The sequence below is a fragment of the Muntiacus reevesi genome, chromosome 4 (assembly GCF_963930625.1).
Source record: "Muntiacus reevesi chromosome 4, mMunRee1.1, whole genome shotgun sequence".
In the NCBI taxonomy this organism is placed as follows: Eukaryota; Metazoa; Chordata; class Mammalia; order Artiodactyla; family Cervidae; genus Muntiacus; species Muntiacus reevesi.
Window position 1 is genome coordinate 86,312,148 of NC_089252.1, and position 17,103 is coordinate 86,329,250.

The 17,103-nt window shown below is 38.4% G+C and overlaps 1 protein-coding gene across 1 annotated transcript in view; it reads left to right on the forward strand.

Moving 5' to 3' along the window:
- The window catches only part of CNTN3 (contactin 3), a 392,050-nt gene that overhangs the window by 360,324 nt on the left and 14,623 nt on the right, over positions 1–17,103 (forward strand). Inside the window, exon 20 of the mRNA XM_065935286.1 lies at positions 8,322–8,508. Within this exon, the coding sequence (XP_065791358.1) occupies positions 8,322–8,508 (187 nt within the window). The remainder of the gene's footprint in view (positions 1–8,321; positions 8,509–17,103) is intronic.

A 17,103-nucleotide genomic window follows, 5' to 3' on the forward strand; every position in this document is an offset into this window, starting at 1 on the left:
GATATTAAAGAATCCTTGCATTCCTGGGATAAAGCCCACTTGGTCATGATGTATGATTTTTTTAATATGTTGTTGGATTCTGTTTGCTAGAATTGTGTTAAGGATTTTTGCATCTATGTTCATCAGTGATATTGGCCTGTAGTTTTCTTTTTTTGTGGCATCTTTGTCTGGTTTTGGAATTAGGGTGATGGTGGCCTCATAGAATGAGTTTGGAAGTTTACCTTCATCTGCAATTTTATGGAAGAGTTTGAGTAGGATAGGTGTTAGCTCTTCTCTAAATTTTTGGTAGAATTCAGCTGTGAAGCCATCTGGTCCTGGGCTTTTGTTTGCTGGAAGATTTCTGATTACAGTTTCAATTTCCTTGCTTGTGATGGGTCTGTTAAGATCTTCTATTTCTTTCTGATTCAGTTTTGGAAAATGCGTTTCTAAGAATTTGTCCATTTCTTCCAAGTTGTCCATTTTATTGGCATAGAGCTGCTGGTAGTAGTCTCTTATGATCCTTTGTATTTCAGTGTTGTCTGCTGTTATATCTCCATTTTCATTTCTAATTTTGGTGATTTGGTCCTTCTCCCTTGTTTCTTAATGAGTCTTGCTAACGGTTTGTCAACTTTGTTTATTTTTTCAAAAAACTAGCTTTTAACTTTGTTGATTTTTGCTATGGTCTCTTTAGTTTCTTTTGCATTTATTTCTGCCCTAATTTTTAAGATTTCTTTCCTTCTACTAACCCTGGGGTTCTTCATTTCTTCCTTCTCTAGTTACTTTAGGTGTAGAGTTAGGTTTTTATTTGACTTTTTTCTTGTTTCTTGAGGTAAGCCTGTAATGCTATGAACCTTCCCCTTAGCACTGCTTTTACAGTGTCCCATAGGTTTTGGGTTGTGGTGTTTTTCATTTTCATTCATTTCTATGCATATTTTGATTTCTTTTTTGATTTCTTCTGTGATTTGTTGGTTATTCAGAAGCGTATTATTTAGCCTCCATATGTTTGAATTTTTAATAATTTTTTTCCTGTAATTGAGATCTAATCTTACTGCACTGTGGTCAGAAAAGATGACTGGAATGATTTCAATTTTTTTTTAATTTCCCAAGGCTAGATTTATGGCCCAGGATGTGATCTCTTCTGGAGAAGGTTCTGTGTGCACTTGAGAAAAAGGTGAAATTGATTGTTTTGGGGTGAAATGTCCTATAGATATCAATTAGGTCTAGCTTCGACAGTGATAGTTTTTAAAGAGAGAATCATTTGTGGAGGGGGTTAGAGCCTTTATCTACCTTCCTCATGTGCAGACTATTTTCTAATTGGTTGGTGGTGATATAACAGGGAAGTACTCTGGGAATCTTGTGCTCATCCTTCACCTGGGTGGGGGGAAGCATGGTGGTTAGTTCCTGCAGAAGAATTCAGAGGTATTGTTAAATGTATTTCTTAAGGACCCTGCACTTCCACTCCACTCCCATGCACTGTTATTTCTTTACTGCTCTCCTTAGTTTCTGCATTTCCTCCCTTTCCTGATAAACAACTATTTGAATCTGCCCTTTGGAAATCAGGGAAGGTCAAGGAGGTTAAATGAAACTATTTTCTCCAAATAAGAAATAGGGGACACAGAAAAGATTTGTACCTGGAGGGTCCCACAGCATCCTGCTCCATCTTGTCTTCATCCAGTGAGAAGCCAAAGGGTCAGAAAGCCTGGCATGTAGTTCTCACAAGTCAGCCCCCCAGGGATTGAGAGCCAAGCGGGGAAGAGCTGCTGGGGAACCCCTAAAGAAGAGTAGAAGTTAGATCTGGATTCAATGCACCATTGAATGCATTTGCCTGCCTGATATTTATTGAAATGTGTTTTGTCTGGCAGCTGAGATGAAATATTTGTCTCCCTGAAAATCTCGAAGTATACACAAAATTATTTCAGTCTATTAAAATTGCATTTCTGACTTAATACCTGTACTTTAATGACTTTAAAAGGTTCCATTTTTCAATACGTTATTTTTATAAACTGCATTTTGTTTTAAGGTTAAGTGAAATCTGTGATGCCATAATATGAAGGACTCCTCACTGCAAGGACATTAGTTTTTGGAATAACCAAATTACTTGCAGGAATAGAGAGCATTTTTAAATCCTGACATTCCTCAAGTTTGCTTCTGTTTACCTACCCAGATCAGAATATATTGGCTTGTGAAATGGTGTTGTGGTTCTAAAGAAAAAATTATTATCTCATCAAGAAATTGGAGTCCCAGTGTTTTGTAGGCACATAGAGTATTAGGACTTGAGTAACTAGCTTGGTGAATTAAAGGGGAAAAAATATCCATCTCTGTTCTATCCACAGAACAGTTCTAACATGAAAAATGTGGTTTTTTTTTTCCTCTACACCAGCCTGTTCTCTGATACCAGCAGCTGTGCTCTGCTTAGTCGCTCAGTCATGCCCGTCTCTTTGCGACCCCATGAACTGTATGTAGCCCACCAGGCTCATCTGTCCATGGGATTCTCCAGGCAAGAGTACTATAATGGGTTGCCATGCCTTCCTCCAGGGGATCGTCCCAACCCAGGGATTGAACCCAGGTCTCCCACATTGCAGGCAGATTGTTAACTGTCTGAGGCACCAGGGAAGCCCCTGATACCAGCTAGGTGTCCCAAAATACAATTCAACTTTGACACTGTACGAGGAGTTAGCTTCAGATACTACAAGCCTTCCTGGGTCGGGAAGATTTCCTGGAGAAGGGAATGGCTACCCACTCCGATATTCTTGCCTGGAGAATTCTGTGGACAGAAGAGCCTGGCTGGTTACAGTCCATGGGATCGAAAAGAGTAGGATATGACTGAACGACTGACACTTTGACTTTCCTACAGGTTAAGGGTTCAGTCCCACAAGACTGGTACCCACCACACACAAATATCAGATGCCATCAGTCCAGGTCTCCTCTGATCAACTAAGGAGTTACCACAAACCCCTCCTTGGGTTTGAGAACTTGCTAGAATGGCTCACAAAACTCAGGAACGCACTTTACTTACCATTATCCATTTATCATAAAGGATACAACTCAGGAACAGCTAAGTAGAAGAGATGCCTAGGGTGAGGTCCGTGAGAAGGGGCACAGGACTTCCATGCCCTCTGCATGCCCTCCACTCTCCCAGCACCTCAATATGTGCAGTTACTAGGAAGCCCTCAAACCTCATCAGTTAGAGTTTTTTATGGAGGCTTGGTAGCGCTAGGGGTAAAGAACCTGCCTGCCAGTGCAGGAGACATAAGAGATGTGGGTCCAATCCCTGGGTTGGGAAGATCCCCTGGGGGAGAAAATGATAACCCACTCCAGTTTGCCTGGGAGATCCCATGAACAGAGGAGCCTGGCAGGCTACAGTCGACAGAGTTGCAAAGAATCAGACACAACTAAAGCAACTTAGCACTTCATTGGAAGGAAGGATTGAATCATTGACCGTTAGTTAACCAAAGTAAATTAAAGCCTTGTGTCAGGAGGTGGGCCTCAAAGTTCCAACCCTCTGATTACAAGGTTGATTACCCTGGCAACCAATTTCCATCCTGAAGGTAACCAGGGAGGCACAGTCACCAGATATCTCGTTGGCATACAATGACACTTATCACTTCTGACATCCTAAGAATTTGGAGGGAGGTGTATGTCAGGAAACTCCAGCAGAGACCAGATACATATTTCTGCTGTATCTCTGTGATGGGAAGGAGGGAGGCATTTGTAAACTGCATGTGTTTAAGTTATTTACAAGTTAAACAATATTGGGTACTTGATGTGTACAAGCTTTGTACTGAGTGGCAGAGCTATGGTGATGACCAAGACAAATCTGCCTCCTGTGCTTGATTCTACTTTAGCATCCTCCCGTCCTGCTATCTGCTGTGCCGAGGAATTCAGTTGCTACCCCTGGGGCACACTCCCTCTAGCAAGAACCAAGGCAGGGTCATCTTCTACTGATGAAGGGAGTGGCCTGTACCTCTCAGGTGATGAAACAATGTTAAGAGCCACAATTCAGTCTTAATCACCTTTCTCTTTGGAGTAGCTTTGCCTTTTATATTTGCCAGTTCTGAACTCAGTGAAGCTGCCACACGAAAACGTCTGTGTTTCTTCAGGTCTGGAACATTCTCAAGACATTTTCTCTTTAATTGTTGCCTTTAATTGTTGGGCTTTTCCTTCTGGAACTCTGGTTGGAACATTTCGTTTTATTCTCAGTGTTTCTTAACTTGGCTTTCATAATTTTTGTTTCTTTCTTCATGTTCTGAAATTATTCATTGTTCTATACCTTCCAGCCTTCAGCTCAGTTCTGGGACTGATTTCTTTCTTAACACTGTATTCTTCCGGGGTTGGAATTCTACTCGGTATTTTTCAGATTTGCCCCATCTTTTTTCTTTGTCTCCTCTCCTCATATCATAAATTTAGCCCCTTCTTCAGTAAATGTAAACGTTTTAAATATACTCATTTTAAGATCACTTCAGGGAAGTGTGTTATAGCTGGTCTCCTGTGGCCCAGTCCGCTGACTCTGCTTCTTGTCGGCAGAGCTCTTCTTGTAGTATTTCTTTCTCTGCTCATCCTTTGCCTTCATGTTCATTGTTACACTAACTCTTTTTACACAGTTGTGTTTTCAGAGTTTGTTCCTCCCATTTCCTTTCTTCATCCCTGTATTGTGGTTGTGCCTGGGAAATCCAAATTAGTGTGGAGTTACATTCTCTCCTCAGGTGTAGAACTTTTGGTCTCTTTTCATGCTTGGCTTTTCCCTCTTTAAAAATAGTCTATCCTCATATAAATATTTTGAATAAAATTTTATAGAATATAAGTAATTTATGACTTATATAATAAAAGTATCTATCCTCATATAAATATTTTTGACCAAAATGTAACTGATTTATTACTTGGAAATATATATGTCACTGCTTTATTTCTTTATGCTTTAGTTATATGCATTTTTATCCAACTTTTAAAGTAATGCTATTTGAGAAGATCATATAATCAATTCGAACTAATACTGTGCTCAATTTTTGCACTAATTTTCTCTACGATTAAATATTGATAATACTTGTCAGCAACTGAGATCTAAAAATAAATCTCTCATTCTGATACATAGAGATTGCTTCAAGTGCTTCAGAAACTGCTATGAAGAGCCTTCAAGCACCTTTTATGAGTTGATTTATAAAAGATAATCCGTATGCCAATTGAAATTTGTTTTTATCTGTTCTTTAAATCAGTCTTCTAAGGAGAGATTTCTTAGGCAACTTATATTGAGGTAATTTGAGTACAAGAAGAAGGATGCAAGGATTGGAACCTAATAAGAGGCCAGTATGTAAGAATCCTGATTGATTACTTAACTTCAGCTGACCTCTGCCCTTCCACATGTTGAGTGACCTTTACTCAAGCTCATAATTATGTGATCTTTTCCCCAATCTATGCTATATCCCAGGCCACAAGTTTTGAGGTTGCCCATAATGTTTTATTAAAATTATCAATTATGTGCCATTCTTAGTTAATAACTAGACAGTGCTTTCAAGGGCAGGGAGAGCATTTTATGTTTGGAGTCATCTAAACCTAGCAGTACCTCTACTGCTTACAGTTGGTGAATTTAGAATGTATCGGGTTGTCAAAAAAGCTTATTTGCATTTTCCTGTAAGACATTATAGGAAAACCCAAATGAAATTTTTGGCTGACGCCATTTATGAGTTTTCAGTAGCCATTAGCCATCTGTTGCATGTGTGCATGTGCCTGCTCAGTTGTGGGTTGCCATTTCCTACTCCAGCGGATTTTCCCAACCCAGGGATCGAGCTCATCTCTTACACCTTCTGCATTGGCAGATGGATTCTTTACCACTCTGCCACCTGGGAAGCCCCAATTTACTGGGTGTGACTTTATAAAAGACAATTTGACATGTTATTTCTAATTAATAAAAAAAATATGTACTTTTGTTTGAGAATGGTAAATGGAGTCTATCAGATATGTGGACTTTTTTTTTCCCTACAATTTTATCATCAAGTTTTAGTATGTGCTGGCATGAGTTTGAGTAAACTCCAGGAGTTTGTGATAGACAGGGAGGCCTGGCGTGCTGCGATTCATGGGGCCACAAAGAGTCAGACACGACTGAGCGACTGAACTGACTGACTGATGCTATGCTTGGTCACTCAGTCATGTCCGACTCTTTGTGACCCCATTAACTCTAGCCTGCCAGCCTTTTCTGTCCGTGGGCATTCTCCAGACAAGAATACTGGAATGGGCTTCAGTGCCCTCCTCTAGGGGATCTTCCCAACCCAGGGATCGAACCCAGGTCTTCCACATTGCAGGACAATTCTTTACCATCTGAGCCACCAAGGAAACCCAAGAATACTGGAGTGGGTAACCTGTCCCTTCTCCAGGGTAACTTCCTGACTCGGCAGTTGAACCAGGGTCTCCTGCATTGCAGGCAGATTCTTTACCAGCTGAGCTACCGGGAAGCCCAAGTTTTAGTATATCTAATGCTTTAAAGTTGTAGGAACTACATGTTCAGTTTAATCCTAGTCACTTGGGCTTGCATCTTCCTTTCAAGTTTTTTTCTGAAAATTGACAACTGCTTTCCAGGAAAAATGCACATACACCTATCCATGAGCCCAGTAGTTTGCATGAATTTAACAGGTCATTGATATAAATATAAATATATATGCATAATATACATGCATATATATGGGGAAAATATTTATCTAGCATAATATTACTGTGGCATTTTGTGATTATTATTGAAAAACCTGAGATTTTATATTTTACTACTGAGATTTTATATTTTACTACTAATTTTTTAAAGAAATAATTTTATAGTTGATCATTTAAAAGAAAAAACAAAACACAACTGTAACTTTAGGTGTATTTTTCTCAGAGAACTGAAATGGGTTTACTGTATGCAGCCTATAAACACATTTTGTTTGTCCACACATTATTTTTAAAAGATGGAGCCAACTCTTCACTTAGGGCAATTTGACATTAAAAGCAGGATTTCTGCTTGCCTTTATAAAAAGACCTGTAAACCCTGAGTCCACCTTCTCCCCATCAGCCAGAGCTGAGCAGAGGTTCCATTACAAAGATGAGACTTGTCTGTCTTTTTTTTTCACAGACCCCACAAGTCTGTATTGCCTTGATGACTCTGATGGCTAAGGTTTGATTGCTGTTTTCATGGTGCTCAAGCAACTGTTTACTTACTCAAATTATAGAAATGGTTTCTTGTTTTCATATTTTGCTGTCAAAGTAGAACAGTGAAAATCAAACCAAAGAGCACATATCACAGGAAAACCTGAGGAATAGTTTGGTAACTTTCTTGCTGCTGTTGGTTTTGTCTCTTTTTTTTTAACCTATGAAGGGTACAAACTGTCTACCAAACATAGCCAAACTTCATTGCATAAATTGGAGTTCACTGGGGAACATGTCTTATTATGGTTATCTCTTCTACCCTTATTTCTTTAATTTATCAAATACTCTCATAGCTTACTTTTATATTTTTATACTGTGAATGTAAATATATATATTTATAAGAAGTCTTAGATCATATTACACAATTCAGTACAATGAAATACAAATAAAATATTTCAATATATCCATAAATTTACCTTCTACCTGCATTCCTGTTCTCTGTAGCAGCTCTGCCTGCGCAGGCTGCCTTGGTGACACTTACTTATCACTGTAGGACAGGCCAGTGGACAGTCCTGGCTTTTTGATGGTCTTTGCTCTAACAAGTCACTTTCTTCATAGAAGGAATCTTCACCATCCTTTAGAGTTTAAGCATAGCTGTCAGCCTTCTGGAGTCGAACTTGGGCCAGGTTGATTAGGGCCTGAGAAAGAGGAGCAGCTCACTCTATTAAAATGCAGATTTCCCCTTCATTTTCCCATTTATAAGGCTATGGTCTAGTAGCATGTAGCACTTACTCTTTGAATTTATATGGTTTATTTGCATACTTAATATCTGTCTCCTCCTGGGGTCCCTTTTCTTTCACCTCTGTGAGCCTAAAGCAGCACCCAGCACGTTGCCTGCATGCTGAGTCATGTCCAGCTCCTTGCAAAGACCCATGAACTGTAGCCTGCCAGGATCCTCTGTCCATAAGATTTTCCTGGCAAGGATACTAGCTAGCATGGGTTGCCATTTCTTCCTACAGGGGATCTTCCCAACCCAGGGATTGAACCCTCATCTCCTGTGTTGGCAGGGAGATTCTTTATCACTGAGCCATCTAGCACATAGTAGGTCCTTCATAACTACTTGTGGAATAACTGATAAAGTACTTACATTACAGTGCCCGTGTCAGTGAAAATCATTTAATGTAAGGATGCTGTTTTGTCAACCCTCCGCATCTTTTATGCTTTCTGTCTGCCAGGTGAGGTACTGGAATGATGGAGGAGAAGAGGAATCATCGAGCAAACTGAAAGTGCCAGGAAATGTGACATCAGCCAGACTCCGTGGCTTGAGGAGCAACCTGGCATATTACACGGCTGTCCGGGCTTTCAACAGCGCTGGTACTGGTCCCTTCAGTGCCACAGTGAATGCAACCACCAAGAAAACTCGTACGTACATTCTGATATTTTAAATGGCAAAAAAATACTTTCCATTTAAAAATAATAGTCTTCTTTATTAGTCTAGATGGACAACCCAAGTCCATAAGCCCATTTAATTCCGTAAAGCCAGCTCAAACTAAGAGTCACACATACATCTCTTCCTGACTCCCCTAAATCTTTGGTTAGAAATTCCTTGTGAATATGAATGCACACCTTTTGAAGGATCTTAGTGTGGGATGTTCAGTCATGTCTATCCACTTTTCTTTTAAAAATGTGATCACACTAATTGGTTTGTTTCATGTATTTTTAGGTCTCCAAAGCTTGAGGATCTTTGATAAGCATGAATAACTTAAAGCTCATGCCAAACAATCAAAAGTGATTTTTTTCTTCTTTCCTACATTATTTGAAAGAGGGCAGTGTACAATAAAAGGTTACCATCCAAAGATGTTGGTCCACATGAATATATTGATATTTTAAAAAATCTGACCAGAGTTGTTCAATCAGTGTTGCCTTCAAAGCTGAGTCTTTGGTAACTGTGTATTCACAGGTGCATTCACAAATACCAATTATGAGCTATACATTAACCTGGCTTTAAGTTAGGCTACAAGAAAATCAGTGATTTGCAGTTTGATTGCTGTTCACATATATTTCCATGAAACTGATAGCAACCAGTATCTATGTAGTCACTGTATACAATGCAGTCACTTGAGTTACATTGTCATCATCATCATGGCAACCGAGAACATTTTTGTGCACATGTTTGACATGTATTTCCACATCTACACTTCAGACCTACCACATTAAGACAGGTATCATTTTTTCTTTCTTTTTTAAAGGTGAGGAATGTGAGGCATGAAGGGATTAACTTTAATTTTACCATAATGATGTATTACTTGCAGAAATCAATTTTTCTTCTAAGTTTATTCCCAAAATTAATTAGCTCAGTAAAAATGTTTTTAAACTTCTCTATATGGGAATGAAATAGTTATTTTGCTTGATCGCCAACTTAATTAATGCTATTTCCATATATAATTCCTAGATTTTCATTGGCTAGCTAAAATTGCTAAGAACAAAAATAGTATAAAATTTAATTGTATTGGCTAGTGCTGTGGGTAAATTGAAACATGTGTTAGTCACTCAGTCGTGTCTGACTCTTTTGAGACTCCATGGACTATAGCCCACCAGGCTTTTCTGTCCATGGGATTCTCCATGCCAGAATACTGGAGTGCCACACCCTTCTCCAGAGGATCTTCCTGACCCAGGGATCTCCCACATGCAGGCAGATTCTTTATCATCTGAGCCACCAGAGAAGATCTAAGTTAAAACATATATATAACGATAATTCTAGAGATTTCCTTGGTGGTCCAGCAGTTAAGATACTCCTATTACAGAGAGCCATGGGTTCAGTCCTGGGTCAGGAAACTAAGATCCTGCATGCCATACAGTGTGACCAAAAAGTGAAAAACAAACAACAACAACATAATTCTACTACTTTGGATTTTTTTTTTAACCAGTGTTAATTTGGTGAGCAAAGCCCACATGGTTACTTTTATATTATCTATAAAAAAGAGAGTTTGGAGTAAAAGTTTAGCAATAAAACACTTTAATCCCTTTAAGCAGCATGCATTTACAAGCAGCCATCTAATGTGATAATTAATTGTCCTTCACTAATTATTAGGAGAAGCCTGACCCAATCTCTTATTTATAGCACGTGGTTGGGGTTTAGACCATGGAACATATAGGTGTGACAATAAGCTAAAAATATTCTGCATTTAGAACTTCTCACTAAGTATGTTTGGTATTCCCAATAACACTTCTGAATTAGTAAGATTTAAATACACATCATTATTTATATATTCAAAGCACAGTATTAATCAAAATTTCTGATTGCACAAATATATGCAAAAAGATTTATCTGATTCTTTCCTCTGACTTAATAATTGATGTGATTACTCACTAAGAAATTATGATTGTAAAAGACAGTGTGACATCATCATGGAATCAGTGAAGAGCTTAGTGAATTGGTTAGACAGAAGGAAGAGATTGATTATAAATCAATAGGAATATCATGGTAATGTACAGTGAGTGAAATAAAATTTTAAAAGGAAGCAAAATCCCTTTGAAATTTAAAGATAGCTTATAAATACCCCATCTAAAGTAGAAATTTGCAGGTTACAATAATGATGATGATTATGATTTTAATGACTAGCAATTTAGAGAGCAACTTCCAGTCACTGTTCTAAGTGTGTTTCATGTATTGATTCTTAATACTCACAGCAACACCATGACTTGGAAATTATTAGTAGTCTCACACTTTAGAGACACTTTATAACTATATATATATAATTATATATAGTTTGCTGAGACATTATATAACTATATATATAATTATATGAGAGGTTATATAACTCCATGAGATCACAGAGTAAGTAGCCAGAGAGCCATACAAATTAGCCTTTCTCACTGTGCTATCTTCTCTTTCAGCCATATAATTAGAATGTTCATGTCATACATAGCACCAATACTTATTGGGAGTTTAGTTTGTGTTTAGGAACCAGGTAAGGTGATCAGAGATGGACAGAACTTCTGTGCTCATGGAGCTGGAGTGTGATGGAACTTCCAACAATTGAATAAAATCCTCCTGAAAATGACACATTCCTACTGCCATAATTTAACTGGAATTTGTCTGTGGGGCTGTCAATGTTATTAAAGAAAGTTTTCTTATGCTGACTGGGAAATTCATAGAATTAAAATCCCATAACTATTCGAAGATTGTATATAAAGGAACATTGTTAATTTTGAAATTTTATGGTAATAATTTTTCAAATATATCAAAATAACAAATAAGAAAATCCTTTAAAAGTATTTCTCACAGATCTTAATAGTCATCCTAACCTTTAATGTAGTTTTAGCTTGAAATCCTAATTAAGAACTTTGATAAGACTTTTGTGATTACCATTCTGAGGAGAATTATTGTCATGCCTCAGGCATAAAGAATGAAAATAACATCTTTGAGTCCTTCCTTGCTATCTGTCTTCTCCTCTGGATTGTAAACTTTATGGGGAATGAGTCCTTCTGCGCCTTGTTCACCCAGCCCAATGCCCAGCGTGGCACTGGGGTCACTCCTTCAATGTTGAGTGGGTGGCTAGATGGATGAATGAAATCTAAAGAAGCTGGTAAGTGTGAAGTACCATGTATTTCCTCTTGACTGAACATGATGAATTCAAAACTCCAAAATTTCTGGAGTCCTTCACCATCTTGCTTAGAATGTGCAAGTTTCATGTACTTATAATTAGGGAATTCTGTATGCAAGGCTTTATATTCATACAGATCTTGAGTGATATTTTTGATTAATGTCAATAATACAAAGATTCTCAAGTATTGCACGTGAGCTTCCATTAAGCACTTAATTTCTGATATTCAGATACTTGTATTCTTTAAAGCATTTCTAACTTAAACACTAATTAGCATCTTTAAATAAGATGGAGTTTTGTTACTGGCAACCCAAAGAGAGCTAACTATTAAGAACAACTTTTATCTAAATGTGCTGATGAGGAAAAATTTCAGATGGCATATAAATGATGAAATGATATGGCTTCTGAAAGGAGACATATTAAGAAGTTTATGTTTGGAGATTGCAAGGAAGAATGTGGAGGCCACATATTCTGCTTTGTGTGACTGAGAAGTCAAGTGGTAATTCTAGCTTTCATTGTGGGTAGATTGAGCTCTGTGCATCATTGAGAATCATCCGTTATCTCAAATTGACTGTCAGTTATGTCTGACTCTTTGCGACCCCATGGATTGCAGCCCACCAGGCTCCTCTGTTGATGAGATTCTCCAGACCAGAATACTGGAGTGGGTAGCTGTTCCCTTCTCCAGGGGATCTTCCCAACCCAGGGATCTAACCCAGGTCTCCCACATTGCAGGTGGATTCTTTACCATCTGAGCCACCAGGGAAGCCCAAGAATACTGGCCTGGGTAGCCTGTCCCTTCTCCAGGGGAACTTCCTGACCTAGGAATCAAACCAGGGTCTCCTGCATTGCAGATGAAATTCTTTACCAGCTGAGTTACCAGGGAAACCCATTTCTAAAGCTAAATTATTTAAATTATTCACCCTATTTCTAACCTGGCCCTTTTACAGTATTCTCCCATCTTGGTAAATTCAATTCCAGTATCTCACTTGCTCAGGCACAAAATTTGGGTGGGTATCACTCTCAACTTTTCTCTTTCTCTTATACCCTACACCTGATCCAGAACCTGACTTCTACAAGAATCCACCACTTCTTAAGGCAGCAGCCGCCCTGGTACCCACTGGTACAGCCCTCACAGGGATCAGAGCAGTGGCCCTGGTCATTCAGCCCAGCTGCCTTTGCCTCCCTCAGCCAAAGTAGGTGTGATGGTGTTGTTTCTCTGCTCTGATCCTTCCAGTCACTTCCCATCCCACTCCAGATGAATGCTAAATCCTTAAAATGTTGGACAAGGCCTGTATAATCCAACTTCAAATCCTACTTAGACTTGCTTCCTACTATTTTCCACCTGACTCATTCATTCCACGCTCCTTTCAGGGCCTCTGCATTTGCTGTTTCCTCTACTGGGAAGGCTCTTCCTCTAGATGCCCATGTGGCACCCTCCCCCAGGCTCACGTGTAACCTCAGTGCCCCCTGACTGCCATATTTAAAAGCACTGCACCTCATCTCCCAACCTTCCCTCATTTCTTCCTTGCTGCTTTATTCCTGCTCATCACACTTAGAGCCATCACACATACTGTGGCATGTTCATATTTATTTTATTGTCGTTTCACCAGTCTTCCTTGACTGAAGGACACACTCCTGCAGGGTGGAGATTTTCCCTTTTTGATCATTGCTCTATCATTACTCTCTAAGTAATCATAGTTGGTGCTCTATATGGATTTATTAAGCCAGCAAGACTATCTCTTGGCTCTGTTCTGTGGTGACATCATTCTCACCAGATACCCTCTTTAGAGTAACAGAATTTACAGTAAGCTCCTCCAAGCCCATTTCTATCAACTCAGCATGCTGGGAAAATTGGGCAGCTCCTTCCTGATTCTTCCACTCAGAGCCAAGTTGTGTCCAGTAGGTAGAAAACCTTGATTTGCCTGGCCTCTGTCACATGCCCAGATTCTCCCCTTAAAGAAAGGGAATCCTATGTTTTATGCCTTCATCAATGATTACACATGAGTATCTACTTGAGAAAACAGTGAAATTAAATGGTGAAATCAGTTTTTTCACTCGAGTGTTCACATGTCCAAATAGAAAGCTCATCTGTGTGAGTTGAGCCAAAATTAATAGCCTGAATTTAAGGAAGCCAATTAAGTGTGTCCTCAAGAAGTAAAAAGGAAATGTGAATAAAACAAGCATGGGAAGAATATGAGTCAGAATATTTCAGAGTGTGTTGATAAAATGAATATTCCTGCTTCAAATACCTAATTTGGAAATTCTAGAATTTTTATAGGTACAATTTAATTATATAACCAACCACTCTAAAACTCAGGATGCATATATATATATCAATGCAAGGCTTCTCAAATTTTAGATGATGATCTGCTTTCTCAATTTTGGCCATTTCTGTAGGCCTTCTCTACTAATGTATACCTAGTATTTTTTTCTTAAAAACTAACTTCTCTTTTTACTTAAATAAACTTAAAGAAAATGAAAACTGACTTTCTGTGTAAGGAAACCAGTATCACTGGATGTTAAAAAATAACAAACAAGTAACAATGACAAAATAATAAATATAATGAAAAATAAGCTATTCTCCATTTTAAATGCTAGCACCATGGTCTTGTCTGTTCAGACATCTGAACCTGCTTCCTCTTTGTTTGTGATGTTAGCACTAAAGTAATATGAAGGACCTGTTGTTGTTTAAGTTGTTAAGTCATATCCAACTCTTTTTTGACCCCCTGGACTGTTTACCTGCCAGGCTCCTCTGTTCATGGGATTTCCCAGGCAAGAATACTGGAATGGCTTTTCATTTCCTTTTCCAGAGGATCTTCCCGGACCAGGGGTTGAACCCATGTCTCCTGCATTGCAGGAAGGATTCTTTACCACTGAGCTACCAGGGAAGCCCATAAAAGACCTGTGCATGCGTGTGTGCTTATGGCCTCCAAATCCAGCTTTCTCTTAAAACCAATAAGAAGACTAAAAGACAGTTCCTCTCGCAGTGACTAAATATTATTTGTTAGCTTTTGTGTGTATCACATACCATGTATATATATCACCTACTCATGTTTGTTTATGACATGCCACAGATCATACATACTGCATTAGAATACACTGTTTGCTGACAATGCACATACCTCAGATTTAGACATTTTTTCCCCCAATCTATGGATTTCAGGAAATTGATTCCTGATTTTGTAAGCTCTGAAGCAAGATAGCAATATAACAATGAATTTAATCAGGATTCCATTAGGAAGTTTCACCTAATACAGAATCAAATACTCCCTTTGGACAAATGTATAAATCTTATGAACTTTACTTGGTAGGAGCTTTGGTACTTTTTTGAAAATTGGCCTACCTTGCCCATGAATTCTCTAAAAATTTATAGATGTTCTAATTATAGACTACAAATTTTCATGTTGATATTATTCTAAAGGAGAGATTTTAGTTAAGGAAATCCCCAGTCATTTAAAAATGAAGAAAGGATTTCTTCCCTGACTTTCTAGACTAGACCCCAAGTAAAGTCTTTTCTAGACTTCCCAGGTGGTACTAGTGGTAAAGAACCCGCCAGCCAGTGCTGGAGACATAAGATATGCAGGTTTGATTGCTGGCTTGGGCAGATCCCCTGGAGAAGGGCATGGCCACCCGTTCTAGTCTTCTTGCCTGGAGAACACAATGGACAGAGGAGCCTGGTTGTCCATAGGATTGCAGAGAGTTGGACATGACTGAAGTGACTTAGCATGCACACATGCAGAGTCTTTTCTGAGTTTATGATAAATTAAGAAGCAGGTGTTTTTGTTGGGTTTTTAAAAAAATGGCATCAATTTCCTACACCAAAACATTTATAATTCAGTGATTTCAGGATGAATATATCTTATTATTTGGGAAAAAGTGGCTTTTGGTGACTTGTTTTCTGCACCATGTCATATATTTTAGCCGTTTAATTACAAATGCTAATGTTTAACTCAAGTGAAATCCAAATGGAAAGAATATCTTCAAGCTACCACTTATCATGTAAGTCAGCTCGTTACCATCAGGTAGTCAAGAAACCTATTGAGTTTTGTCTTAAGTCACAGCAAACATATGTTCTTAAAATTCCATGTTTTGAGAGTCAGTGCCAACTTCCCTATCCACACTATGAAGATATCACTACTGAAAATTCTTGACAGCAATATTCTTTAACAACCTCTACTTTGTATAAATAAAGGAAAACATTCATTGCTGAAAATTGGAGAAAACTAGAAGAAAGTAATCACCCATAAGCCTATCACTCAGAAAGACCATTTTAAAATTGTTCTTTCTTTTCAAACTTATGTTCTATAAAATGTTTTATTTTTAAGATATTTTAAATTATCTTAGACAGTGGAGGTCTTGCCATGTATTTAGTTACCTGGTATCAGAACTTTCCCTAGGTCATTAATAATTTTCATAAATATGTTACTGTATGTATAATATTCCATTGTGATAATGCATCACAGTTTAGCCATGTTCCTATTGGTAGACATGTCTTATATTTCCAGCTTCATCCAGTCAATAGCCTTGTTGTAATCACCTGTATGCGGTCAAGTGGCTGCAGACTTAGTAAAACTTACAGAGCTAGTGTTGAGGAGTCGATAATCAGATATATGGAGGGTATCATTATAGGTGCTAAAAGGATGATAAATAATAATAAAAGCCTTCAACATAATATTATTCTTGTCACATAACATTTGAAATTATTGAAATAATGTTACAGCCTCTCAATTAGTGTGTCACTGTGCCACTTTTCTACTAGATTAGTTTTTATCATTTTCTCTCTATTTTACTATACTGCCAATACAGTAGAGATTGAGTTGACAAAGGAGAAATCTACAGGTTATGAAAGTTGAGCTATGATTACACAAATTTCAAAATGTAGATCATATATCAAGTTAGTTCTAATGAAGTGTAGAATTTACCCAGCCTTCTAGGTTGTGTTTCCAACCAGATGGAACTGAAAAATGAAACTGGAATTTCTAAGAGAGATGCCATCAACTCTCTCCCGCCCATTTTCACTTCAGTACCTAACTGCATGCAGGTACAAAAATGCATTGTGTTTCATCAGAGCTGCTTCAGTCCAATTCAGTTCAGTGACTTAGTCCTGTTGACTCTTAGCGACCCCATGGACTGCAGCACGCCAGGCTTCCCTGTCCATCACCAACTCCCGGAGCTTACTTATACTCATGTACATTGAGTCAGTGATGTCATCCAACCATCTCATCCTCTGTTGCCCGCTTCTACTCCTGCCTTCAATGTTTCCTAGCATCAGGGTCTTTTCTATGAGTCAATTCTTCATGTCAGGTGGCCAAAGTTTTGGGGTTTCATCTTCAGCATCAGTCGTTTCAATGAATATACAGGACTTATTTCCTTTAGGATTGACTCGTTGGATCTCCTTGCAGTCCAAGGG